The sequence below is a fragment of the Sus scrofa genome, chromosome 17, assembly GCF_054392235.1.
Source record: "Sus scrofa isolate SSC_HxYL_T2T_F1_AM1 chromosome 17, Sscrofa_HxYL_maternal_Yorkshire_Landrace_v2.0, whole genome shotgun sequence".
Taxonomy (NCBI): domain Eukaryota; kingdom Metazoa; phylum Chordata; class Mammalia; order Artiodactyla; family Suidae; genus Sus; species Sus scrofa.
In genome coordinates, this window is record NC_139399.1 from 40,241,996 (window position 1) to 40,255,985 (window position 13,990).

Below are 13,990 nucleotides of genomic sequence, written 5' to 3' on the forward strand. Positions count from 1 at the left end.
CCAGATATAAGTGATATCATATGGCATTTGTGTTTCTCTTTATGACTTACTTCACTTGGTATGAGAGTCTCTAGCTCCATCCATGTTGCTGCAAATGACATTATTTTGTTCTTTTTGATGGCTGAGTAGTATTCCCTTGTGTGTGTGTGTGTGTGTGTGTGTGTGTGTGTGTGTATACCACACTTCTTAATCTGTTCATCTGTCGATGGACATTTTAGGTTGTTTCCATGGCTTGGCTATTGTGGATAGTGCTGCAGTGAACATACCAGTGCATGTATCTGATTCTGTTTTCATCCTCACCACTCCCAGAGTCCATCTTGTCCAAATGACCAGAAATTTCTGTGACCCCAGATTTGATGGTCACGTACTCTCCCAGCAGTGTCTGTTGTGGCTCACAGACCCCTCCTTCCTGCAGTACCTTCTGTCTTGGCCTTCTGGATGTTACGACCTTCTCCCCATTTTCAGTAGTCTCCCTTCAGTTTCCATTGCTGACTCTCCCTTCTCTTCCAGGCTCTGGTCTTAGCCCCTCTTCTCTATACTCTGTCGCCCAAGTGGGAGCCCACGTAGCCAGTGACCACCTTGTTCACCTCTAGCTCCTGCCTCTCCTTAGAAATTAGCCCCGACCTCCCTTACAGCTGCTTGGTGCCTCTGTGTGGGAAACTCATGGATATCTTGAGCAGAATTCTAACTCAGAACTGTGGACACCGTCCAAAGATGTGCCCCCATCCAGTCGCTGGTAAAGAGCAAGCATCTTCTCCCCTCTGGACAGGCTCAGAACGGGGAGGTCATCCTGGGTTTGTGACACCATCCCTAACATTCTGTTCATCCTCAAGTCCTGTTGGCACTCCTGCAAAGGAGCTCTCAGGGAGGACCTCTCTGCTCTATTGTTCTTGCTACCACCCTGGCCCTGGCTCCCGCACTGCTCCCCCAGATTCCTGTAGCAGCCCCTGCTGCTTCCCCACAGACCGAAGGTACTGCAGTCACCCTTGCCTTGCCCATCATCTTCACAGGAACCAGTAGGATCTTCTGATAACGTACATCAGATCGTGGTACTCCACTTTAGAGTCCTTTCAGGGCGTTCCATTGAACTTAGCGTAAAATCTAAACTGCCGCCTGTGAGGTCCTGCCTGCTCCAGCCCCGCTCTGTCCTTCTCTGCCACACCCTCTGAAGCCACACTCTTGCATCACACCTCTTTTCTGTTTCTTTAATGGACCTGCCTCTCTCTACTTGCTGTCTATTTCACTCTTGCATGGCTGGCTCCCTTTCATTCTTATGGCTCTTCACCCAAGATGCTGTCCTTGCCCTCTTCAGGTGGGTGTGGATTGGGGGAGAATGAGCAAGGCCCTCTGCAAGGGCCACAAGAGAAGGGAGAGTGGCCTCCTTGGGGAGGGAGGAGGCAAGACCTCCCTTCTGTGGCCCTCATTCAGGAGGCTCTGCAGGGAGCCTGGAAGGAGGGAGCCTACAGCACAGGGAGTGGGTTGATGGGTCAGGAAGACAGGGCTGCAGAGAAGCAGGTGCCAGGCTTGGCAGGCGGGTCTGCTGCAGACAGACCTCAGCCCCACCCCTCTGGTGACTTCCATCCCCTCTTGACCTGCCCAATCTGGGCACATCAGGCCATTTTTTTCTTTATTCCTTTTCTTAACACAACTCCCCTTTCTTACACTTTATCAAGGTTGTCAGGGTGAGCGAGTACCTTGCTCTGGCCTTGGCAGCCTGTCCCAGAGGAAGGTCCATCTTGCTGGGAGAGCAGCAGGAAGGGCCCAGTGCTGTCAGTGGCGCCAGCAGCCCTAGCAGCTCAGAAGCCAGATGAACACTGAGGTTTAATGATTAAGGGGTGGCCCCTAGATTCCCAGGCTCCCTGGCACCCTCTCTGCCCAGGTCAGTCAGAGGCAGCCTAGGGAGGGAGGAAGCCAGGCTGCTGCAAGGGCACAGGGTAAGGAAGCTTCTTGTCCCACTCCAGGCACGTGCTGTGGCTCCAGGATGGAGTCTGGCGGGGGCAGCTTTCTCTAACCGTGGTCTCTTTCCCTCCCCGATTCACCAGAGCAGCCTGGGGGCAGTCTGGGCCCCGAATGCGCCTCCTGCAAAAGAGTGTTCTCTCCCTACGTCAAAAAGGAGCCCATGTACCAGCTGCCCTGTGGCCACCTCCTGTGCCGGCCCTGCCTGGCTGAGAAGCAGCGCTCTCTGCCCATGACATGCACAGCCTGCCAGCAGCCAGTCGCCAGCCAGGACATTCTCCGAGTTCACTTCTGAGTGACTGGCTTCAACCTGAGAAGACCCATTGCTGGGAGGAGCTGAGGGGAAGGGAGCGGAGGTTGACGTGCTTGAGGTCTGGCCAGGTCCCAGGCACAGAGGGGCCCCTGCTTTTCCGGGGGGCTTTCCCTTTATCTCCTCCCCCAGTGGAGCCTGTGGGCCTAGGAGTGAGGGGTGGGGAGGGGCCCCCTACACCCGCTCAAGTGGCAATAGGATAACAAAGCCATAGTTTGGGCTGGGAGGGTGGGGAGAAGTCCCTGCCCTCCTGTGCCTGCCCGCCAGCGCCTCCTGCCAGAGCCCGGGGCCTGCTAGAGCCAGCCCCGCCCTGCTGCGGGCCTCCCAAACTGTTTGCACACACGCACACACACCCCCATCCTCCAGGGTGGGTGTGAGTGGAGCATATAGACTGTGGCTCCGGATCTCAGAGAGAGCCTCCACCCTGAGTGTCACCCGAAAGTGGGCCCAGGCCAGGGTCTGCGGAGTGAGTGGTTCAGCCCTTCTGACTGGCAGCGCACTCCGAGCCTTAATAAAGCGATGGTTGACAACTGCTCTGGGCTTCCTCTTGTCTGGTCCTCCTGCTCCTGTGCCCCACACAAAGTGGGACTGTCACGGGGCAGCTGTGAGCGGTCACCGCAACCCTGTCAGTGGTCTGAAAGGACAAGAAGTCACCGTTGCAGATGCGTCTGATGCATGAGGGTCTGCAGGTGGCTGGGCGCCGAAGGGGTGTTGAGCAGCACCCCTGGGCAGGTGGCAGCTGGCTTAGCTGCGTGATGGTGGGGAAAAGTACCTTTTCTGCATGGGACCTGTTTCAGAAAAAATACTTGTTTACAGGCTACTTTTCTAGGTTTTGGTTTTTTTTCTCCATTCAAAATTTCATCTTATGGAGTCCCAGAGAGAAAATATGTATTCCTACATCTCTTCACACTATATGGAGTTGACTGTAGTCAGAAAAATGTTGATGAGAAAATACACCAGGCTGTTCCCTGTTCCTTTCTGAGCATGTTTGAAAAGGGGGAGCCCAGCGATGCTTCTTATTTTCTGCTTAAGATTTCATTGCATATACCTGTGGACAAGCCGTGGGGGTTCTTCAGGCCACCCAGGAATCTGAGCCTCCAGCTCTCCTTCCCTCCCATAGGCCCACTGCCTCTGCTTTGCAGTGGGGGGACCCCTGGGGAGGTGTCGGCCTGTGGAGCAGAGAGAACTCTAATTCTTCCCTTTTTTTTCCTTTTTGGCCACACCTCTGGCATACAGACATTTCTGGGCTAGGGATTGAACCGGGTCACTGCAGTTACCTGAGCCACAGCAGTGACAATGCTGGATCCTTAACTCACTGAGCTACAAAAGAACTCCAGAACTATATAGCTCTTGCACTAATGGGGGGAGGAGGGAGCTTATTAAAAACCCGATTCTTGGACTCTAGATCTAAGAATTTAGAGATCTGGGGTTGGGATTAGAGAATCAGTGGAGCTTTTTTTCTTTTTTCTTCTTTCTCTTTACAGCTGCACCTGGAACATATGGAAGTTTCCAGGCAAGGGGTCGAATTGAAGCTACAGCTGCAAGCCTACACCACAGCCACAGCAACACCAAGTCCTCAACTGCTGAGCAAGGCCAGGGATTGAACCTGCATCCTCAGGAGACTATCGGTTCTTAACCTGCTGGGCCACAAGGGGAACATCCTAATTCTTGCTTTTTAATAAATTAATCAATAAGAAAGAAAGGGAGGGAGGAAAGAGAAAACAACAAAAGTGCACTGATTCAGTTTGTTTCGCCAGTTTCCGAGAGCACAGGGCTCTCTGCGATTGTGGGCGTTTCTATTTCTCCTTCTAGTTCTGCACAGTGGAAACTCCAAGAATCTGTGTTTTTAAGAGCTCTTTGAGGGTGTGTATGTCCACAAAGGTGGCTGTGGAGAGGCAAACCCACCCTCCCCTCTGTCTCCCAGTGGCACTTCCCTTGACCCCTCGTCACATGAACCTCACAAGACCCCAGGGTCTGCATTGGCTGGCTTTCCTCTTGGCTGGAGAGGCTCCTGTGTGTCCTTTATATTTAAATATCTGGGTCATTCAGCTTCTTGCCGCCCTACCCTTCTTGCATGCTTGTGTTTAAGGAAAAGCCCCACCATTTGCAGCAAAAGCACTGCTGCGGAGAGGAGGGCATTTCCTGCCCTCAGCCTGTCATGGGTTTAGGGTAGCAGCCTGGTTCCCCAAGTGCAGGTTCACTGCTGGCAGGCCTTCCATCCGAGGGGGTGGTGGGGTGGGGATGGGGGGTCCCGTCTGTCCTAACCTGGGAGCCTGAGGAAGCTGTGGGCGTGGGGTCAGTGGCAAAAGCAGAGTGCCCAGATGAGGGCGGAGCTGCCCCCGCCTGCAGGGGGCCTGGCCATCTGCATTTTGAACAGGCCCCCTGCTCCCCAGGTAGCTCTGGTGGGAAACCAGGCAGGCATGGGAGCCACTGTGATGGACAGTTTCTGTCCTGCTACCAGGGGAGCCACATCCATATCCTGGGAGATGCACCCATTTTTATCTTAAACAGTCTTCTAAAAGGAAGTGGTTTCTTCACCATTCTTGCCAGAAACACACTAAGCACTGCTGGGCTCGGTTCTCTCCGCTAGAAAACGGGTCTAACGTTTCTCTTGCTGCCAGCTAGTCACAAAGGGCAGTTTGTTTCCTACCAGAGCCCAGCCCAGGCCCAACCAAAGCAGCTAAACAATAACCGCAAGGAGCTGGGCTCTGACTCTGAGAAGACTCGGGACCTCAAAGCCCTGACATGACCGTGCTGCCCCCTTGTCTGGCTACTGTGGCCACATGTGGTTCTGTGGGGCACATGTCCCCTTTCCTGTAGCACTTACTCAAAGTCCTTTGTTTTGTTTTGTTTTGTTTTTTTAATTTATTGTTTTTACAGCCACAAGGCAACATATGGAATTTCCTGGGCTAGGGTGGAATGGGAGGCGCAGCTGCAGGCCTATGCCCAAGCTGTGTCTGTGACCTACACCATAACTCATGGCAATGCAGATCCTTAACCCACTGAGTGAGACCAGGGATAGAACCCACATTCTCATGGATACCAGTCAGGTTCTTTTATTTTTTTTAGAGCTGCACCCACGGCATATGGAAATTCCCAGGCTAGGGGTCAAATTGGAGCTGTAGCCACTGGCCTACACCACAGCCACAGCAACGCCAGGATCCAAGCCACATCTGCGACCTACACCACAGCTCATGGCAGCACCAGATCCTTAACCCACTGAGCAAGGCATGACAACCCACCATGTCCTCATGGATACCATTTGGGTTCTTAACCCACTGAGCCACAGCGGGAACTCTCTCAAAGTCCTTCCCGGGGCAGGCAGCCCTGAATCCTTGGAGAGGAGGAAGCCGGGCCCTGTGGCCAATATCCAATCTTCACCCCTGAGGTGCAGAGTGAGCCCTTGCCCTGCTTCCTGGCTGCCCTCCTTGTGGGGCTGAGTTCCCAGCCCTTGGCCACTCTGCCCTCACTCATGCTCACTCTGCTGTCACCCTGCAGCCCCAGGGGCAGGCAGGAGGAAAAGCTGCTCAGAAGTAGTCCTGAAGGTGGAAGATGTGGGAAATGAAATCGCCAAGAAGATGAGCAGCCACTCAGTGCCTGGAATACTCCATCCCCCGTCAGCGTCTGGATCCGGGGCGCAGTAGGCTCCCTCATCCCTACGTCAGCTCTGCTCTGCTCTGCTTCCTCCTGGGGTCTCTAGCCTGAGCCGCTCAGCTGCTGGGTGCTTTTCCATTCCCCAGGAAACCGGTCCTCTGCTGCCTGGGTTGCTGTAAGTAGGTCTGCAGACAAAGAGACCTGCTCCTGGAGGAAATTGCCTGCCAGGCTGCCAGGCGGCTGCTCACCTCCCACGTGCGGTATTGTGACACCGGGCCAGTTGCCATTGTGCTGGCCACTGGGGCACGGGCGAGGCAGCCTCAGGCCGGCCTCCTCCCTCAGAGCTGCCCTCTCCCCACTTGCAGCCCTCTCCCCAGCCCACACTAGCCTGCCTGGCCTCTCCATTCACGTATATAGGCAGGATCTTTCCTTCCAGTTTTTAGTTGGAAGGGGTGTGGCTGCATGTGAACTGGCCGGAGAGGTGCTGTCCAGTATAGCGGCTATTTATTTATTTATTTTCTTTTGAGGGCCGCACCCCCTGCATATGGAGGCTCCCAGGCTAGGGGTCCTATTGGAGCTGTAGCCGCCAGCCTACACCACAGCTCATGGCAATGCTGAATCCTTAACCCACTGAGGGAGGCCAGGGATCGGACCCACAACCTCATGGGTCCTAGTCGGATTTGTTTCCGATGCACCATGACGGGAATGCTCTATAGTGACTATTTAAATTACTTGAAAGTAAATGCAATAAAAAGTTCCTGGAGTTCCGGTCTTGGCACAGTGGTTAATCCGACTAGGAACCATGAGGTTGCGGGTTCGATCCCTGCCCTTGCTCAGTGGGTTAACCATCTGGTGTTGCCGTGAGCTGTGGTGTAGGTTGCAGATGCGGCTCGGATGCCGCGTTGCTGTGGCTCTGGCGAAGGCTGGCGGCTACAGCTCCATTTCGACCCCTAGCCTGGGAACCTCCATATCCTGCGGGAGCGGCCCAAGAAATGGCAAAAAAGACAAAAAAAAACAAAAAACAAAACTCAATTCCTCAGTCACGCTAGTCACATTTCAAGTACTTAATAGTCACATGTGCTAGTGGCTACCCTGTGGGACAGATACAGGACATTCCACCATCGAAGAAAGATATGTTGGACACTGCTTACCCTGTTTGCTTATGAACGTGTCTCCTGAGAAAGTAGCGAAACACCCCTACGTGGGGGGTGGGACTTATAGGGGAGAGCCGGACAGTGGGGTGGAGGGCCAGGTGTCCCTGTACCTTGCCTGCCACCCCCACCCCTGGACCTGGCAGAGGCTGTAACCCCAGGCTCCACCCTGCTGCAATGCCCTCCTTCCCTTACAAAGAAAAGGAAGTTCTCTTTGTAAGGGGGAGTTCCTGTTGTGGCTCAGCGGCTTAGGAACCCAATAGGATCCATGAGGATGAGGGTCTGATCCTTGTCCAAGGGAGTTCCTGTTATGGCTCAGCAGGTTAAGAACCGGACTAGTATCCATGAGGATGCGGTCTCGATCCTTGGCCTCGCTCAGTGGATTAAGGATCTGGCTTTGCCGTGAGCTGCGGTGTAGGTTGCAGACACAGCTTGGCTCCCATATTGCTGTGATTGTGGCATTGGCTGGCAGCTGCAGTTCTGATTCGACCTCTAGCCGGGGAACTTCCATGTGCCACAGGTGTGGACTTACTCCCCCCAAAAAAAGATTTGAGTCAATAACAAGATAATGCTACCCATGGCCATACTACTGAGAGATGGCCACTCAAACATTTTGGCTCTTTTCTCTTCCAGTGTTTTTCTATAAGGGAAAAGATTCATGTGTGTATGCTATGTGGTTCTTTTGCTTGCTATTTCCCTTAAAATTATTCAATGGACATTTGCCGTTGTCATTATACACTACTCTTATTATAAAGATCATGTTGAAAAACAAGCCAGAATAACCAGAAACATCCTAAAAATGAACAGTTTGAGTTGGGGGTGGGGAAAACTAACCCATGAATACACACACAGACCAATGAAACATTTAAAAATCCAGAAACAGGCCCATGCATATGGAAACTGGGTTCACTGCATATGGAAATTCAGTCACCCACGAACAGGAAAAGACTTTTCAGTAAGTGGTGCTGGAGTTACTACAAGAAGGAGATCATCTAAGAACCAGAAGAAAATGGAAAATGAGGAAATTCCTGGAATTCCCGTTGTGGCTCAGGGGGTTATAAACCCGATTAGTATCCTTAACGATGCAGGTTCAATCCCTGGCCTTGATCAGTGGGTTAAGATCCAGTGTTACTGTGGCTGTAGTGTAGGCCAGCAACTGCAGCTCCTGTTTGACCCCTAGCCTGGGAACTTTCAATATGCCACAGGTGTGGCCCTAAAATAAAATAAAAAATCTCTTACATAGAAAAAAAAGCCACCATTAACAAAGTAAAAATATAAATTACAAGCTGGGAAAATATGTAACCTGTATTACAATGGTTATCATTTCAATACATAGCTTCTAAAAACAAGAAAGACACACAAAAAGGAGTTCCCTGGTGGTCTAGTGGTTAGGATACCGTGTTCACCACTGCAGCCTGGGTTCAGTCTCTGGTCTGGGAACTGAGATCCCACATCGAGCCGCTGTACCCCGAGGCCAAAAAAAAAAAAGACACACAAAGAAATGAAAACGATTTTTTAAACAGGTGAAAACATATTCAACCTTGCTCATAATATGATGAAATAAAAATGACTCTGATTAAGGATCTGGTATTGCTGTGAGCTGTGGTGTAGGCCAGCGGCTACAGCTCCAATTAGACCCCTAGCCTGGGAACCTCCATATGCCTTGGGTGCGGCCCTATTAAGACAAAAAAAAAAAAAAAAAAAAAAAGAGGACCCTGAAATACTGTTTCTTGTTTAGCAGATTGGGACAACTCTCAAAATTTGGCCACAATCTGCTGGTGATACTATGAGAATGCAAGGGGTACAACCTCTGAGGAGGGGAATATCTATCAGAATTACTGGGAACCTCCATATGCCGTGGGAGCGGCCCAAGAAATAGAAAAAAAAAAAAAAAAAAAAAAAAAAGAATTACATATGCCTGATCCCTCTAACCCGGCCGATCTCCCATAGGATTCTAGCCCAAAGATTCCTTGGCAAAAAAGTGAAGAGAACAGGCGTTCCCATTGTGGCTCATCAGAAACGAATCTCACTAGCATCCATGAGGGCGCAGGTTCCATCCCTGGCCTCGCTCAGTGGATTGAGGATCTGGCGTTGCTGCGAGCTGTGGTGTAGGTCACAGACGCGATTGGGATCCCCGGTTGCTGTGGCTGTGCTCTAGGCTATAGCTCTGATTGGACCCCTGGCCTGGGAACCTCCATAGGCAGCAGGTGCTGCCCTAAAAAGCAAAAACAAACAAACAAACAAAAATGAAGAGAACAATTCTGGGGACCCCAGTAGGCAGCCTGAGCAGCGAGGGCCAGTCCTTGGGGGGCTCAGAGCCGACTACATCCAGAAGATGGGCCTGAGAATAAGTGGTCTACACACACAGGATTTTGCACATATTATCAAGGAGATATGAGACTTTAAAGGCCATCCAGGTGTGGGAGAAAGAGAAAAAACAAACAAACAAAAAAAAACCTTTACATTCAAAGCTTTTCAGAAATTTTCTGCGTATTGAGCACACTGTCCTGGACATCAGGCTAAGTGCTTCCTATGTATTATCTTATTTAATTCTCACAACTTTTGGCAGAAGTAGGAAACTGTGGCTCATTTCCATGAAGAGCTCACCTTACTGACGTCAGGGCCACCAACTTAACCCTTGAGATGCCCTGAGAGGCTGGCAAAGAGCAGACTCAAGTCCCCTCTACAAGGGTGGCCTGGATGTTGTCACCACAGACCCTCTAAGGCTCCCTCCATTGAGCCTGGCACAGGGCACAGGGGCACTGCCAGCCCTGATCTGGTGGGCCACCACCCAAGCCCACCACCTGCAGGACATCTGTCACTTGGGCCCAAGCCCACCGCGCAACCCAGAACCGAAGGCACAAAAAAGCCTATGGAATAACTTAGGATCAAGCTACAGCACAGCTTTGGAAAATTCAAAAATATTACATCACTAGGCACAAAAATAAGATGTTCCCTCCCCAATAAAGACAGCAGCATTAGCTTCATGCAAATGGATGCATCTCCTGTTTGAAACGCAAATGGAAAAGTACTCATCACGTATAGTTACAGAAAAGGGAGGGTGTGGGCGGGAGGGAGGAGACAGACCACGTCGGAGCGGGCACAGAGTGGCTCAGGAATGGTCCCTGGCAGGCTGCGGTCAAGGGCAAGGGGGTGCGAGGACCCCAAGATGTGGTTGCCACAGTGCAGACAGCAGCCCCAGTGGTGTGATGTATTTGGCTGCGGGTGAGCCAGTTTGAAAGAGAAACGGGATGCTGGGGAACCAGTAACCAACGAGCTGTATGTGGTCCAGGTGGGGAGGGCAGGCCTAAGGGATGGACAGACTGGGGGACAGTCCCCAGAAGGTATCAGGATGCAGAGGTGGGAGTAGGGAGGAAGGGGGGCTGCCAACACCCTCTTAACTGGTAAGGAGAGCCGCGTTTGAAAAGAGAAGGGGTGGAGGATCAGGGTGGGGGAGGCAGAGACGCAGGCATGCCTCCGGTCCCATGATTCCTCTTACCCTCCCCTTGGGCCCAGGGCCCAGACATCAACCATGACTCAGCTGATGAAATGCAACCCCATGGCTCATTAATTAGGAAGCCTGTAATTAGCCTGTCTCAGAAACAGGATCCTCCAGAGAGAGCCCCTCTCACCTGCCTTCCTTTCCCTCCCACCCAAGGATGAGCTCAGGCTTGGGGGGATCTGGCCCCAGGGAATGAGGAGAGGGCAGGGCGAGCATAAACACCAGGGCAAATGAGATGCCGGGACACGCACTAGCGCATGAGGTGGCCTCGGCCGCGTGACCTGCTGTAAGGAAGTGATGGAAATGATGGCAAGTGCCTCACCCCCGAAAGTGTCCTTGACTCAAGACACTGGTGGTTAGGCTTGGGTGGCCTGGCTCGACTAGCTTAGTCTGCTTAATGCCTGTAAATCTGTGGTTTGCTCGGCTCGGTCTTGGGGTGATGGGAGCCAAACCACCAATTCAGCAGGCAAATTGCCTTTTCAAATTATGTATGGGGTCACTCAGCGACTCTGCTTCAAAGTCCCCTTTTATCCTCCCGTCTACCTCCCACAGTCCTTTTGGCACCTGCTCCCAAACCTCCTTCCAAGGCTCCCTGGAAACATCTATTCCAAACCTCAGTCTCCACCCCTTTCTCTGGACTTCACAGCACTGTGACTATTTTATTTTATTTTTTTCTTTTTAGGACCGCACCTACGGCATATGGAAGTTTCCCAGGCTAGGGGTTGAATTGGAGCTGCAGCTGCCGGTCTACACCACAGCCACAGAACACTGGATCCGAGACACATCTGTAACCAGTGGTGCAGCTTGCAGCAAGGCCAGATCCATAACCCACTGAGTGAGGCCAGGGGTCAAACCCGCATCCTCACAGACACTGTGTCAGGTTCTCAACCCACTGAGTCACAACAGGAAATCTCTGATTTTCTCTTTTCTTTCTTTCTTTTTCCTTTTCTTTTCTTTTTTTTTTTTATCTCTTGTCTTTCTAGGGCCACACCCATAGCATATGGAGGTTCCCAGGCCAGGGGTCCAATCAGAGCTGTAGCTGCCGGCCTACACCACAGCCACAGCAAAGACCTACACCACAATGAACCGCATCAATGACCTACACCACAGTTCACGGCAATGCCAGATCCTTAACCCACTGAGTGAGGCCAGGGATCGAACCCGCCTCCTCATGGATACTAGTCAGTTTTGTTAACTGCTGAGCCAGGATGGAAACTCCCCACCCTGATACTCTTTGAAGGCCCTGGATATGAACTGAGGGAGTTTTATTTAGATGCCTAAGGGCATTGTTTTAAGAAAACGATGGGCAGGTAGGATTGGCCAGAAAGTGGCAGAAGACAGTGAAACAAGTGGGGGGTTTTTTTGTTTGTTTTTTAGGGTTTGTTTGTTTTGTCATCTTAGGGCCGCTCCCGCGGCATATGGAGGTTCCCAGGCTAGTGGTCGAACTGGAGCTGTAGCCACTGGTCTACACCATGGCCACAGCAACAGGGGATCTGAACCTCATCTGTGACCTACACCACAGTCTGCTGAGCCATCATGGGAACTCCTGCCGGAGTCCAGCTCCAGCGGCCAGGGATGTGCACCCTGTCAAGCTGGGAGCCGTGCTGTAAGAAAGGAATCCGCCTGAAGGCATAGTCCAGGGGATTCAGAAGATGGGAGTCCACCTGATGACAAAGTCCAGGGAACTCTGAAGAAAGGAATCTGCCCGATAATAAAGTCCAGTCGATTCTGAAGAAGGCTCTGCAAAACAGCACATCCACCAGGCCTTGAAACCCCCACCAGGCATTAGAGACCAGTGCCTGGAGGTACATACCTTTGGCTTCTGTTTTTTTGTTTTTAATAATTGATCCATGCCTTGCTTACTGTGCCTTAACTCTGTTCTTTTTGCCTTCAGAAAGAAATTTATTATTCTCTAATTAAGCTTCAACCTATTTTTGTTTGTTAGCTTTTAGTTTATCTTTGGAGCTATGGCTCCGTGCTGTCTACTTCCAAAATAACAGCTTCTGAGGAGGTTTCTGTTTTTTCACATGATGATCTTAGATAATACTGGCATGCTTTATTTAGGCAGCACAATTATTTGGTTTTTACAATATAGTATGTAGGCATTAGGAATTGATGATTATTACTTTATTGTATAAGTATAAAAATCTATTATAAGGTTGGGAGTTAAAGTAAGATTGTAGTAAATAGACATTTGTCTTAAAGGACAGTGAGGTGTACGTGACATTTACCAGGTTGTTTGTGACCCGTATGTGCCTCGAGCTTTCTGCTTGTTTACTCTTTAATGGGTTTAGGGTGTACTTTCCCCAACCCAGGTGTCTTTTTCTATCTTTACACTTAATCTGTAACCCTGGCACAGTTATGAGATATTGATCTTTTTTGCTGATGTACGTTTTACGTTTTTGACCTATATAAGCTGCTGCTGTTCACCAATAAGTTTGAGGCTGCTTGAGCACTACTCGGGAGTGTGGGCATCTCTGTTATTCCTGCGCCTGCCGCCCCTCCTCTTCGGGAAGTCTCCTGAACACCAGGGCAGGAGCCCAGCACTGTCGGGGATGGACGGTGTCGGCGAATGCACACGGAGACAGCCTCTTTGTCTCTTTTTCAGAGCGCTGGACTGCTTGGATTTTATTGGCATAGATGATTGTTTATATAGATAGTTTTTAATTACACCACAATGTTAAAAGTACACCTGAAGGTTAACTTCTAAAGGTTAACTTTTAGATTATGTTTTCTGATCACAGGGTACGGTAGTTATGCATTACGTTCTAAGATCTTTAATTAAAACTAAGATCAATAAGCCCCAAACATCATGAGTACAATAGATCATGCGGAAAAAAACATCATGTGAAAATAAGAAGATTTAGTACAGAGCATCTTGTGGTTAGCTAACAGTTAAAAAGGCTACAGACATAAGGATTTGGCATTCACAAATTTTGTTTTTAGATTAATGCTCATCTTCAAAGCGTCATGGCAGGAAGACAGTATAAGAAAATATAAATCAACTTAACTAGCTATAATGTAAAAGCTTCTAAAATCAAGGACAAAACTCATAGCTAGGTTTCTTTTGATCATGAATAATATATATCCAACTTCTATGAACCTCATTAAAATCCTAACTCTAAAGTTTACTGTATAACTAGTTAGTAGATAAACACTATGTTTTTAATTAAATTGGATTTGAATAGGGGAAAGTCCATCAGGATGAAATTCTTATTATATTATTTTTGTAATTTTGTTAAAGCACAAATCACCACAGGAAAATAAGAATGGAAAATAATAATAAGCAAATACTCAGGAAAGACTGAGGAAAAACTGAATAGCAAGTAAAACAACAGGAAAGACTAGGTCATCCGAGAAACAACCCATGTTCTCCGGTGCGAACATGGAAATTGTTTCCCCGGGAATTCTTCCCCATCAACGTCAACATGAGAGTCGTGTAATCTAAGGGCCGCCCTCGGTTTTTCACCGTTCAGG

At 50.1% G+C, this 13,990-nt stretch overlaps 1 protein-coding gene across 3 annotated transcripts in view; it reads left to right on the forward strand.

Moving 5' to 3' along the window:
• UBOX5 (U-box domain containing 5) overlaps positions 1-2,800 on the forward strand; it is a 40,900-nt gene extending 38,100 nt beyond the window's left edge. For 2 of the 3 annotated variants that reach the window (XM_085003441.1, XM_001925847.6), the window contains exon 6: positions 2,043-2,800. In XM_085003441.1, coding sequence (XP_084859567.1) covers positions 2,043-2,251 — 209 coding nt within the window. In that variant the 3' untranslated portion in view covers positions 2,252-2,800. The remainder of the gene's footprint in view (positions 1-2,042) is intronic. The other variant, XM_085003442.1, reaches the window with a different exon arrangement.
• The last annotated feature ends 11,190 nt before the right edge of the window (positions 2,801-13,990 follow it).